The sequence below is a fragment of the Scyliorhinus torazame genome, chromosome 4 (genome assembly GCF_047496885.1).
Source record: "Scyliorhinus torazame isolate Kashiwa2021f chromosome 4, sScyTor2.1, whole genome shotgun sequence".
NCBI classification, from domain to species: domain Eukaryota; kingdom Metazoa; phylum Chordata; class Chondrichthyes; order Carcharhiniformes; family Scyliorhinidae; genus Scyliorhinus; species Scyliorhinus torazame.
In genome coordinates this window covers 17,124,912-17,137,140 of record NC_092710.1, presented here as the reverse complement: position 1 = coordinate 17,137,140, position 12,229 = coordinate 17,124,912, and the positions used below count along the sequence as shown (strand labels likewise).

The 12,229-nt window shown below is 55.2% G+C and overlaps 1 protein-coding gene across 1 annotated transcript in view; it reads right to left on the bottom strand.

Moving 5' to 3' along the window:
- The window catches only part of LOC140410137 (calcium-binding protein 1-like), a 177,232-nt gene that overhangs the window by 14,203 nt on the left and 150,800 nt on the right, over positions 1–12,229 (bottom strand). The window contains exon 4 of the mRNA XM_072498089.1: positions 4,555–4,664. Within this exon, the coding sequence (XP_072354190.1) occupies positions 4,555–4,664 (110 nt within the window). The remainder of the gene's footprint in view (positions 1–4,554; positions 4,665–12,229) is intronic.

Sequence of the window (12,229 nt, the reverse complement as noted above, 5' to 3'; positions counted from 1 at the left end):
ACCTCCCAGAAATTCTCTGAGTGTGAGTGGATCTCCCTGACTCTCTCTGAGTATGAGTGGATCTCCCTGACTCTCTCTGAATGTGAGTGGCTCTCCCTGGCTCTCTCTGAGTGTGAGCGGATCTCCCTGACTCACATCCCTGAGTGTGAGTGGATCTCTCTGGCTCTCTCTGAGTGTGAGCGGATCTCCCGGTCTCTCTCTGGGTGTGAGTGGACCTCCCTGGCTCACCTCTCTGAGTGTGAGTGGATCTCCCTGGCTCTCTCTGAGTGTGAGCGGATCTCTCTGTGTCTGTCTGGGTGTGAGGGGATCTCCCTGGCTCACCTCTCTGGGTGTGAGCGGATCTCCCTGTCTCTCTCTGGGTGTGAGTGGATCTCCATGGCTCACCCCTTTGAGTGTGAGCGGATCTCCCTGTCTCTCTCTGGGTGTGAGTGGATCTCTCTGGTCCGCTCTGGGTGTGAGTGGACCTCCCAGAAATTCTCTGAGTGTGAGTGGATCTCCCTGACTCTCTCTGAGTATGAGTGGATCTCCCTGACTCTCTCTGAGTATGAGTGGATCTCCCTGACTCTCTCTGAATGTGAGTGGCTCTCCCTGGCTCTCTCTGAGTGTGAGCGGATCTCCCTGACTCACATCCCTGAGTGTGAGTGGATCTCTCTGGCTCTCTCTGAGTGTGAGCGGATCTCCCGGTCTCTCTCTGGGTGTGAGTGGACCTCCCTGGCTCACCTCTCTGAGTGTGAGTGGATCTCCCTGGCTCTCTCTGAGTGTGAGCGGATCTCTCTGTGTCTGTCTGGGTGTGAGGGGATCTCCCTGGCTCACCTCTCTGGGTGTGAGCGGATCTCCCTGTCTCTCTCTGGGTGTGAGTGGATCTCCATGGCTCACCCCTTTGAGTGTGAGCGGATCTCCCTGTCTCTCTCTGGGTGTGAGTGGATCTCTCTGGTCCGCTCTGGGTGTGAGTGGACCTCCCAGAAATTCTCTGAGTGTGAGTGGATCTCCCTGACTCTCTCTGAGTATGAGTGGATCTCCCTGACTCTCTCTGAATGTGAGTGGATCTCCCTTGCTCTCTCTGAGTGTGAGCGGATCTCCCTGGCGCACATCCCTGAGTGTGAGTGGATCTCTCTGGCTCTCTCTGAGTGTGAGCGGATCTCCCGGTCTCTCTCTGGGTGTGAGTGGACCTCCCTGGCTCACCTCTCTGAGTGTGAGTGGATCTCCCTGGCTCTCTCTGAGTGTGAGCGGATCTCTCTGTGTCTGTCTGGGTGTGAGGGGACCTCCCTGGCTCACCTCTCTGAGTGTGAGTGGATCTCCCTGGCTCTCTCTGAGTGTGAGCGGATCTCTCTGTGTCTGTCTGGGTGTGAGGGGATCTCCCTGGCTCACCTCTCTGAGTGTGAGTGGATCTCCCTGACTCTCTTTGAGTGTGGGTGGATCTCCCTGGCTCTCTCTGAGTGTGAATGGACCTCTCTGGCTCTATCTGAGTGTGAGTGGATCTCACTGGTTCTCTCTGAATGTGAGTGGATGTCCCTGACTCTCTCCGAGTGTGAGTGGATCTCCCCGGCTCTCATTTAGTATGAGTGGATCTCTCTGGCTCTCTCTGAGTGTGAGTGGATCTTTTTGGCTCTCTCTGTGTGTGGATGGATCTATCTGGCTCTCTGAGTGTGGGTGTATGCCCATGGCTCTCTCTGAGTGTGAGCGGATCTCTCTGGCTCTCTCTCTGAGTGTGAGTGGATCTCCATGGCTCTCTCTGAATGTGAGTGGATCTCCCGGGCTCTCTCAAGGTGTTAGTGGATCTATCTGGCTCTCTCTGAGTGTGTGTGGATCTCTCTGGCTCTCTCTGGACCGATGGGTGTGAATGGATCTCCCTGGCTCCCTCTGAGTGTGAGTGGATCTCTCTGGCTCTCTCTGAGTGTGAGTGGATCTCACTGGCTCTCTCTGAGTGTGAGTGGATCTCCCTGGATCTCTCTGGATGTGAGTGGATCGCCCTGGCTCACTTTGCTGGGTGTGAGTGTATCTCCCTGGCTGTCTTTGAGTGTGAGTGGATCTCCCTGACTCTCTCTCTGAGTGTGAGTGGGTCTCCCATGCTCTCTCTGAGTGTGAGTGGATCTATGTGGCTCTCTATTAGTGTGAGTGGATCTCCGTGGCTCTCTCTGAGTGTGAGTGGATCTCTGGGGCTCCCTCTGAGTGTGAGTGGGTCTCCGTTGCTCTCTCTGAGTGTGAGTGGATCTCCCTGTCTCTCCCTGAGTGCGAGTGTATCTCCCTGGCTCTCTCTGAGTGTGAGTGGATCTCCCTGGCTCTCTCTGAGTGTGAGTGGATCTCCGTAGCTCTCTCTAAGTGTGAGTGGATCTCCCTGGCTCTCTCTGGGTGTGAGTGGATCTCCGTGGATCTCTCTGAGTGTGAGTGGATCTCCCCGACTCTCTCTGGGTGTGCGTGGATCTCCCTGGCTCTGAGTGTGAGTGGATCTCCCTGGCTCTCTCTGAGTGTGAGTGGATCTCTCTGGTCCGCTCTGGGTGTGAGTGGACCACCCAGAAATTCTCTGAGTGTGAGTGGATCTCCCTGACTCTCTCTGAGTATGAGTGGATCTCCCTGACTCTCTCTGAATGTGAGTGGATCTCCCTGGCTCTCTCTGAGTGTGAGCGGATCTCCCTGGCTCACATCCCTGAGTGTGAGTGGATCTCTCTGGCTCTCTCTGAGTGTGAGCGGATCTCCCGGTCTCTCTCTGGGTGTGAGTGGACCTCCCTGGCTCACCTCTCTGAGTGTGAGTGGATCTCCCTGGCTCTCTCTGAGTGTGAGCGGATCTCTCTGTGTCTGTCTGGGTGTGAGGGGATCTCCCTGGCTCACCTCTCTGGGTGTGAGCGGATCTCCCTGTCTCTCTCTGGGTGTGAGTGGATCTCCATGGCTCACCCCTTTGAGTGTGAGCAGATCTCCCTGTCTCTCTCTGGGTGTGAGTGGATCTCATGGCTCACCTCTCTGAGTGTGAGCGGATCTCCCTGTCTCTCTCTGGGTGTGAGTGGATCTCCCTGTCTCACCTCTCTGAGTGTGAGCGGATCTCCCTGTCTCTCTCTGGATGTGAGTGGATCTCCCTGGCTCACTTCTCTGGGTGTGAGCGGATCTCCCTGTCTGTATCTGAGTGTGAGCGGATCTCCCTGTCTCTCTCTGGGTGTGAGTGGATCTCCCTGGCTCATCTCTCTGAGTGTGAGTGGATCTCTCTGTCTCTCTCTGGATGTGAGTGGATCTCACTGGCTCTCTCTGAGTGTGAGCGGATCTCCCTGTCTCTCTCTGGGTGTGAGTGGATCTCCCTGGCTCTCTCTGAGTGTGAGCGGATCTCCATGTCTCTCTCTGAGTGCGAGTGTATCTCCCTGGCTCACTTCTCTGAGTGTGAGCGGATCTCCCTGTCCCTCTCTGGGTGTGAGTGGATCTCCCTGGCTCTCTCTGAGTGTGAGCGGATCTCCATGTCTCTCTCTGTATGTGCGTGGATCTCCCTGGCTCTCTCTGGGTGTGAGCGGATCTCCCTGGCTCTCTCTGAGTGTGAGCAGATCTCAATGTCTCTCCATGAGTGTGAGTGGATCTCCCTGGCTCTCTCTGGGTGTGAGTGGATCTCCATGTCTCTCTCTGAGTGTGAGCGGATCTCCCTGTCTCTCTCTGGGTGTGAGTGGATCTCCCTGTCTCTCTCTGATTGTGAGTGGATCTCCCTGTCTCTCTCTGGGTGTGAGTGGATCTCCCTGTCTCTCTCTGGGTGTGAGTGGATCTCCCTGGCTCACCTCTCTGAGTGTGAGCGGATCTCCCTGTCTCTCTCTGGGTGTGAGTGGATCTCCCTGGCTCTCTCTGAGTGTGAGCGGATCTCCATGTCTCTCTCTGAGTGTGAGTGTACCTCCCTGTCTCTCTCTGGTGTGAGTGAATCTCCCTGGCTCTCTCTGAGTGGATCTCCCTGGCTCTCTCTCTGAGTGGATCTCCCTGGCTCTCTCTGAGTGGATCTCCCTGGCTCTCTCTGAGTGTGAGCGGATCTCCCTGTCTCTCTCTGGGTGTGAGTGGATCTCCCGGGCTCTCTCTGGGTGTGAGTGGATCTCCTTGGCTCTCTCTGAGTGTGAGTGGATCTCCCTGTCTCTCTCTGAGTGTGAGTGGATCTCCCTGGCTCTCTCTGAGTGGGTCTCCCTGGCTCTCTATGAGTGGATCTCCCTGTCTCGCTCTGAGTGTGAGTGGATCTCCCTGTCTCTCTCTGGGTGTGAGTGGGTCTCCCTGGCTCTCTCTGAGTGGGTCTCTCTGGCTCTCTCTGAGTGGATCTGTCTGTCTCTCTCTGGGTGTGAGTGGATCTCCCTGGCTCTCTCTGAGTGGATCTCCCTGGCTCTCTCTGAGTGGATCTCCCTGTCTCTCTCTGTGTGTGAGTGGATCTCCCTGTCTCTCTCTGAGTGGATCTCCCTGTCTCTCTCTGAGTGGATCTCCCTGTCTCTCTCTGAGTGGATCTCCCTGGCTCTCTCTGAGTGGGTCTCCCTGGCTCTCTCTGAGTGGGTCTCCCTGGCTCTCTCTGAGTGGGTCTCCCTGGCTCTCTCTGAGTGGGTCTCCCTGGCTCACCTCTCTGAAGGCATCGCGGAGTTCCTTCATCCCGATCATGTCGGCTGTCTCAGCCAACAGCTTCGGAGACATCAGCTCCAGAAAATCTTCAAAATCAACCCGCCCACCAGCTAGAAGGAGAGAGAGAGAGGGAAGGAGAAAGAGAGAGGGACAGAGGGGGGTAGCAGAGAGAGAGATGGAGAGACAGAGAGAGGGGTGGACAGAGAGAATGACAGAAGAGGAAAAAACAAGGGAGAGAGAGAGAGACAGACAGACAGGCAGAGACAGAGAGAGACAGAGAGAGAGAGAGAAATAGAGAGAGAGAAACAGAGACAGACAGAGATAAAGACAGACAGAGAGCGAGACAGAGACAGACAGACAGAGACATGGAGAGAGACAGAGAGACAGGCAGAGACAGAGAGACAGAGACAAAAAGAGATAGAGAGAGAGAAATGGAGACAGAGAGAGAGAGACAGACAGAGGGAGAGATGGAGACAGAGAGTGACAGAGAGAGAGAGACAGAGAGAGAGAGACAGACAGACAGAGAGATACAGAGAGAGAAACAGAGACAGAGAGAGAGTGAGACAGATAGACAGACAGAGAGATGGAGACAGAGAGAGAGAGAGACAGAGAGACAGAGAGAGAGGGAGACATAGAGAGAGGGACAGACAGAATTGAGAAAGAGACAGAGACAGAGAGAGAGAGCAGGAGGGAGAGACAGAGAGAGCACGCAAGGGACAGAGAAAGTGACAAGGAGAAAGAGTGAGGGTTATACAGAAGGAGAGACAGGCAGAGGGAGAAGGAGAGAGGGAGACAGAGAGAGAGAGAGACAGAGTGAGAGAGAGAGAGAAAGTGAGGGGGAGACAGAGAGAGACAAAGAAGTGACAGGGAACGTGAAAAGAGCGCGAGATAGAGACAGACAGACAGAGAGCGAGACAGAGAGACAGAGAGAGAGAGACAGAGAGAGAGAGAGAGACAGAGAGAGAGAGAGAGAGAAAGTGAGGGGGAGACAGAGAGAGACAAAGAAGTGACAGGGAAAGTGAAAAGAGCGCGAGATAGAGAGAGACAGACAGAGAGAGAGAGAGACAGACAGCGAGACAGAGAGAGAGAGACAGACAGGAATACACCCAGAGACAGGCACAAAGGAGTAGAGAGAGAGAGATAGAGAGAAGGAGAGGGAGGAAGAATGGTGATTCAATCCAGTTGCCTTTTCCGCACTTTGACAAATTAGAACGAGAGCTGAGGAAGCTCCAGATGTGACGGTTCCATGTCCTCCCTCAGAACCCTGGCAATGTCACCTCCATCCTCCATCGCGGAGAGAGAGGGTCCCCTCATCTCCCTCAGAACCCTGGCAATGTCACCTCGATCCTCCATCCCGGAGAGAGAGTGTCCCCTCATCTCCCTCAGAACCCTGGCAATGTCACCTCCATCCTCCATCGCGGAGAGAGAGGGTCCCCTCATCTCCCTCAGAACCCTGGCAATGTCACCTCCATCCTCCATCCCGGAGAGAGAGGTACCCTCATCTCCCTCAGAACCCTGGCAATGTCACCTCCATCCTCCATCCCGGAGAGAGAGGGTCCCCTCATCTCCCTCAGAACCCTGGCAATGTCACCTCCATCCTCCATCCCGGAGAGAGAGGGTCCCCTCATCTCCCTCAGAACCCTGGCAATGTCACCTCCATCCTCCATCCCGGAGAGAGAGGGACCCCTCATCTCCCTCAGAACCCTGGCAATGTCACCTCCATCCTCCATCCCGGAGAGAGAGGGTCCCTCATCTCCCTCAGAACCCTGGCAATGTCACCTCCATCCTCCATCCCGGAGAGAGAGTGTCCCCTCATCTCCCTCAGAACCCTGGCAATGTCACCTCGATCCTCCATCCCGGAGAGAGAGGGTCCCCTCATCTCCCTCAGAACCCTGGCAATGTCACCTCCATCCTCCATCCCGGAGAGAGAGGGTCCCTCATCTCCCTCAGAAGCCTGGCAATGTCACCTCCATCCTCCATCCCGGAGAGAGAGAGGGTCCCTCATCTCCCTCAGAACCCTGGCAATGTCACCTCGATCCTCCATCCCGGAGAGAGAGGGTCCCTCATCTCCCTCAGAACCCTGGCAATGTCACCTCCATCCTCCATCCCGGAGAGAGAGTGTCCCCTCATCTGCCTCAGAACCCTGGCAATGTCACCTCGATCCTCCATCCCGGAGAGAGAGGGTCCCTCATCTCCCTCAGAACCCTGGCAATGTCACCTCCATCCTCCATCCCGGAGAGAGAGGGTCCCCTCATCTCCCTCAGAACCCTAGCAATGTCACCTCCATCCTCCATCCCGGAGAGAGAGGATCCCCTCATCTCCCTCAGAACCCTGGCAATGTCACCTCGATCCTCCATCCCGGAGAGAGAGGATCCCCTCATCTCCCTCAGAACCCTGGCAATGTCACCTCGATCCTCCATCCCGGAGAGAGAGGGTCCCTCATCTCCCTCAGAACCCTGGCAATGTCACCTCCATCCTCCATCCCGGAGAGAGAGGATCCCCTCATCTCCCTCAGAACCCTGGCAATGTCACCTCGATCCTCCATCCCGGAGAGAGAGAGGGTCCCTCATCTCCCTCAGAACCCTGGCAATGTCACCTCCATCCTCCATCCCGGAGAGAGAGAGTGTCCCCTCATCTCCATCAGAACCCTGGCAATGTCACCTCCATCCTCCATCCCGGAGAGAGAGTGTCCCCTCATCTCCCTCAGAACCCTGGCAATGTCACCTCGATCCTCCATCCCGGAGAGAGAGGGTCCCTCATCTCCCTCAGAACCCTGGCAATGTCACCTCCATCCTCCATCCCGGAGAGAGAGAGGGTCCCTCATCTCCCTCAGAACCCTGGCAATGTCACCTCCATCCTCCATCCCGGAGAGAGAGGGTCCCTCATCTCCCTCAGAACCCTGGCAATGTCACCTCCATCCTCCATCCCGGAGAGAGAGGGTCCCCTCATCTCCCTCAGAACCCTGGCAATGTCACCTCCATCCTCCATCCCGGAGATAGAGGGTCCCTCAGCTCCCTCAGAACCCTGGCAATGTCACCTCCATCCTCCATCCCGGAGAGAGAGTGTCCCCTCATCTCCCTCAGAACCCTGGCAATGTCACCTCCATCCTCCATCCCGGAGAGAGAGGGTCCCTCATCTCCCTCAGAACCCTGGCAATGTCATCTCGATCCTCCATCCCTGAGAGAGAGTGTCCCCTCATCTCCCTCAGAACCCTGGCAATGTCACCTCCATCCTCCATCCCGGAGAGAGAGTGTCCCCTCATCTCCCTCAGAACCCTGGCAATGTCACCTCCATCCTCCATCCCGGAGAGAGAGGATCCCCTCATCTCCCTCAGAACCCTGGCAATGTCACCTCGATCCTCCATCCCGGAGAGAGAGGGTCCCCTCATCTCCGTCAGAACCCTGGCAATGTCACCTCCATCCTCCATCCCGGAGAGAGAGGGTCCCCTCATCTCCCTCAGAACCCTGGCAATGTCACCTCCATCCTCCATCCCGGAGAGAGAGGGTCCCTCATCTCCCTCAGAACCCTGGCAATGTCACCTCCATCCTCCATCCCGGAGAGAGAGGGTCCCCTCATCTCCCTCAGAACCCTGGCAATGTCACCTCCATCCTCCATCCCGGAGAGAGAGAGGGTCCCTCATCTCCCTCAGAACCCTGGCAATGTCACCTCCATCCTCCATCCCGGAGAGAGAGTGTCCCCTCATCTCCCTCAGAACCCTGGCAATGTCACCTCCATCCTCCATCCCGGAGAGAGAGGGTCCCTCATCTCCCTCAGAACCCTGGCAATGTCACCTCCATCCTCCATCCCGGAGAGAGAGGGCCCCCTCATCTCCCTCAGAACCCTGGCAATTTCACCTCCATCCTATCTAACCCGTGCTGTACCTGTCCTGGGAGAGCTCGATGCTGACACTGTGTATAAAGTGTGGGACACACTGTCAGGGTAATGTAGAGGGAGCTCTACACTGTATCTAACCCGTGCTGTACCTGTCCTGGGAGCGCTCAATGCTGACACTGGGTATAAAGTGGGGGACACACTGTCAGGGTAATGTAGAGGGAGCTCTACACTGTATCTAACCCGCGCTGTACCTGTCCTGGGAGAGCTCGATGCTGACACTGGGTATAAAGTGGGGGACACACTGTCAGGGTAATGTAGAGGGAGCTCTACACTGTATCTAACCCGTGCTGTACCTGTCCTGGGAGAGCTCGATGCTGACAGTGGGTATAAAGTGGGGGACACACTGTCAGGGTAATGTAGAGGGAGCTCTACACTGTGTCTAACCCGTGCTGTACCTGTCCTGGGAGAGCTCGATGCTGACACTGGGTATAAAGTGGGGGACACACTGTCAGGGTAATGTAGAGGGAGCTCTACACTGTATCTAACCCGTGCTGTACCTGTCCTGGGAGAGCTCGATGCTGACACTGGGTATAAAGTGGGGGACACACTGTCAGGGTAATGTAGAGGGAGCTCTACACTGTATCTAACCCGTGCTGCACCTGTCCTGGGAGAGCTCGATGCTGACACTGGGTATAAAGTGGGGGGACACTGTCAGGGTAATGTAGAGGGAGCTCTACACTGTATCTAACCCGCGCTGTACCTGTCCTGGGAGAGCTCGATGCTGACACTGGGTATAAAGTGGGGGACACACTGTCAGGGTAATGTAGAGGGAGCTCTACACTGTATCTAACCCGTGCTGTACCTGTCCTGGGAGAGCTCGATGCTGACACTGGGTATAAAGTGGGGGACACACTGTCAGGGTAATGTAGAGGGAGCTCTACACTGTGTCTAACCCGTGCTGTACCTGTCCTGGGAGAGCTCGATGCTGACACTGGGTATAAAGTGGGGGACACACTGTCAGCGTAATGTAGAGGGAGCTCTACACTGTATCTAACACGTGCTGTACCTGTCCTGGGAAAGCTCAATGCTGACACTGGGTATAAAGTGGGGGACACACTGTCAGGGTAATGTAGAGGGAGCTCTACACTGTATCTAACCCGTGCTGCACCTGTCCTGGGAGAGCTCGATGCTGACACTGGGTATAAAGTTGGGGGACACTGTCAGGGTAATGTAGAGGGAGCTCTACACTGTATCTAACCCGTGCTGTACCTGTCCTGGGAGAGCTCAATGCTGACACTGGGTATAAAGTGGGGGACACACTGTCAGGATAATGTCGAGGGAGCTCTACACTGTATCTAACCCGTGCTGTACCTGTCCTGGGAGCGCTCAATGCTGACACTGGGTATAAAGTGGGGGACACACTGTCAGGGTAATGTAGAGGGAGCTCTACACTGTATCTAACCCGCGCTGTACCTGTCCTGGGAGAGCTCGATGCTGACACTGGGTATAAAGTGGGGGACACACTGTCAGGGTAATGTAGAGGGAGCTCTACACTGTATCTAACCCGTGCTGTACCTGTCCTGGGAGAGCTCGATGCTGACACTGGGTATAAAGTGGGGGACACACTGTCAGTGTAATGTAGAGGGAGCTCTACACTGTGTCTAACCCGTGCTGTACCTGTCCTGGGAGAGCTCGATGCTGACACTGGGTATAAAGTGGGGGACACACTGTCAGGGTAATGTAGAGGGAGCTCTACACTGTATCTAACCCGTGCTGTACCTGTCCTGGGAGAGCTCAATGCTGACACTGGGTATAAAGTGGGGGACACACTGTCAGGGTAATGTAGAGGGAGCTCTACACTGTATCTAACCCGCGCTGTACCTGTCCTGGGAGAGCTCGATGCTGACACTGGGTATAAAGTGGGGGACACACTGTAAGGGTAATGTAGAGGGAGCTCTACACTGTATCTAACCCGTGCTGTACCTGTCCTGGGAGAGCTCGATGCTGACACTGGGTATAAAGTGGGGGACACACTGTCAGGATAATGTAGAGGGAGCTCTACACGGTATCTAACCCGTGCTGTACCTGTCCTGGGAGAGCTCGATGCTGACACTGGGTATAAAGTGGGGGACACACTGTCAGGGTAATGTAGAGGGAGCTCTATACTGTATCTAATCCGTGCTGTACCTGTCCTGGGAGAGCTCGATGCTGACACTGTGTATAAAGTGGGGGACACACTGTCAGGTTAATGTAGAGGGAGCTCTACACTGTATCTAACCCGTGCTATACCTGTCCTGGGAGAGCTCGATGCTGACACTGGGTATAAAGTGGGGGGGACACTGTCAGGGTAATGTAGAGGGAGCTCTACACTGTATCTAACCCGTGCTGTACCTGTCCTGGGAGAGCTCGATGCTGACACTGGGTATAAAGTGGGGGACACACTGTCAGAGTAATGTAGAGGGAGCTCTACACTGTATCTAACCCGTGCTGTACCTGTCCTGGGAGGGCTCGATGCTGACACTGGGTATAAAGTGGGGGACACACTGTCAGGGTAATGTAGAGGGAGCTCTACACTGTATCTAACCCGTGCTGTACCTGTCCAGGGAGAGCTCGATGCTGACACTGGGTATAAAGTGGGGGACACTGTCAGGGTAATGTAGAGGGAGCTCTACACTGTATCTAACCCGTGCTGTACCTGTCCTGGGAGAGCTCGATGCTGACACTGGGTATAAAGTGGGGGACACACTGTCAGGGTAATGTAGAGGGAGCTCTACACTGTATCTAACCCGTGCTGTACCTGTCCTGGGAGAGCTCGATGCTGACACTGGGTATAAAGTGGGGGACACACTGTCAGGGTAATATAGAGGGAGCTCTACACTGTATCTAACCCGTGCTGTACCTGTCCTGGGAGAGCTCGATGCTGACACTGGGTATAAAGTGGTGGACACACTGTCAGGGTAATGTAGAGGGAACTCTCCACTGTATCTAACCCGTGCTGTACCTGTCCTGGGAGAGCTCGATGCTGACACTGGGTATAAAGTGGGGGACACACTGTCAGGGTAATATAGAGGGAGCTCTACACTGTATCTAACCCGTGCTGTACCTGTCCTGGGAGAGCTCGATGCTGACACTGGGTATAAAGTGGGGGACACACTGTCAGGGTAATGTAGAGGGAGCTCTACACTGTATCTAACCCGTGCTGTACCTGTCCTGGGAGAGCTCGATGCTGACACTGGGTATAAAGTGGGGGACACACTGTCAGGGTAATGTAGAGGGAGCTCTACACTGTATCTAACCCGTGCTGTACCTGTCCTGGGAGAGCTCGATGCTGACACTGGGTATAAAGTGGGGGACACACTGTCAGGGTAATGTAGAGGGAGCTCTACACTGTATCTAACCCGTGCTGTACCTGTCCTGGGAGAGCTCGATGCTGACACTGGGTATAAAGTGGGGGACACACTGTCAGGGTAATGTAGAGGGAGCTCTACACTGTATCTAACCCGTGCTGTACCTGTCCTGGGAGAGCTCGATGCTGACACTGGGTATAAAGTGGGGGACACACTGTCAGGGTAATGTAGAGGGAGCTCTACACTGTATCTAACCCGTGCTGTACCTGTCCTGGGAGCGCTCGATGCTGACACTGGGTATAAAGTGGGGGACACACTGTCATGGTAATATAGAGGGAGCTCTACACTGTATCTAACCCGTGCTGTACCTGTCCTGGGAGCGCTCGATGCTGACACTGGGTATAAAGTGGGGGACACACTGTCATGGTAATATAGAGGGAGCTCTACACTGTATCTAACCCGTGCTGTACCTGTCCTGGGAGCGCTCGATGCTG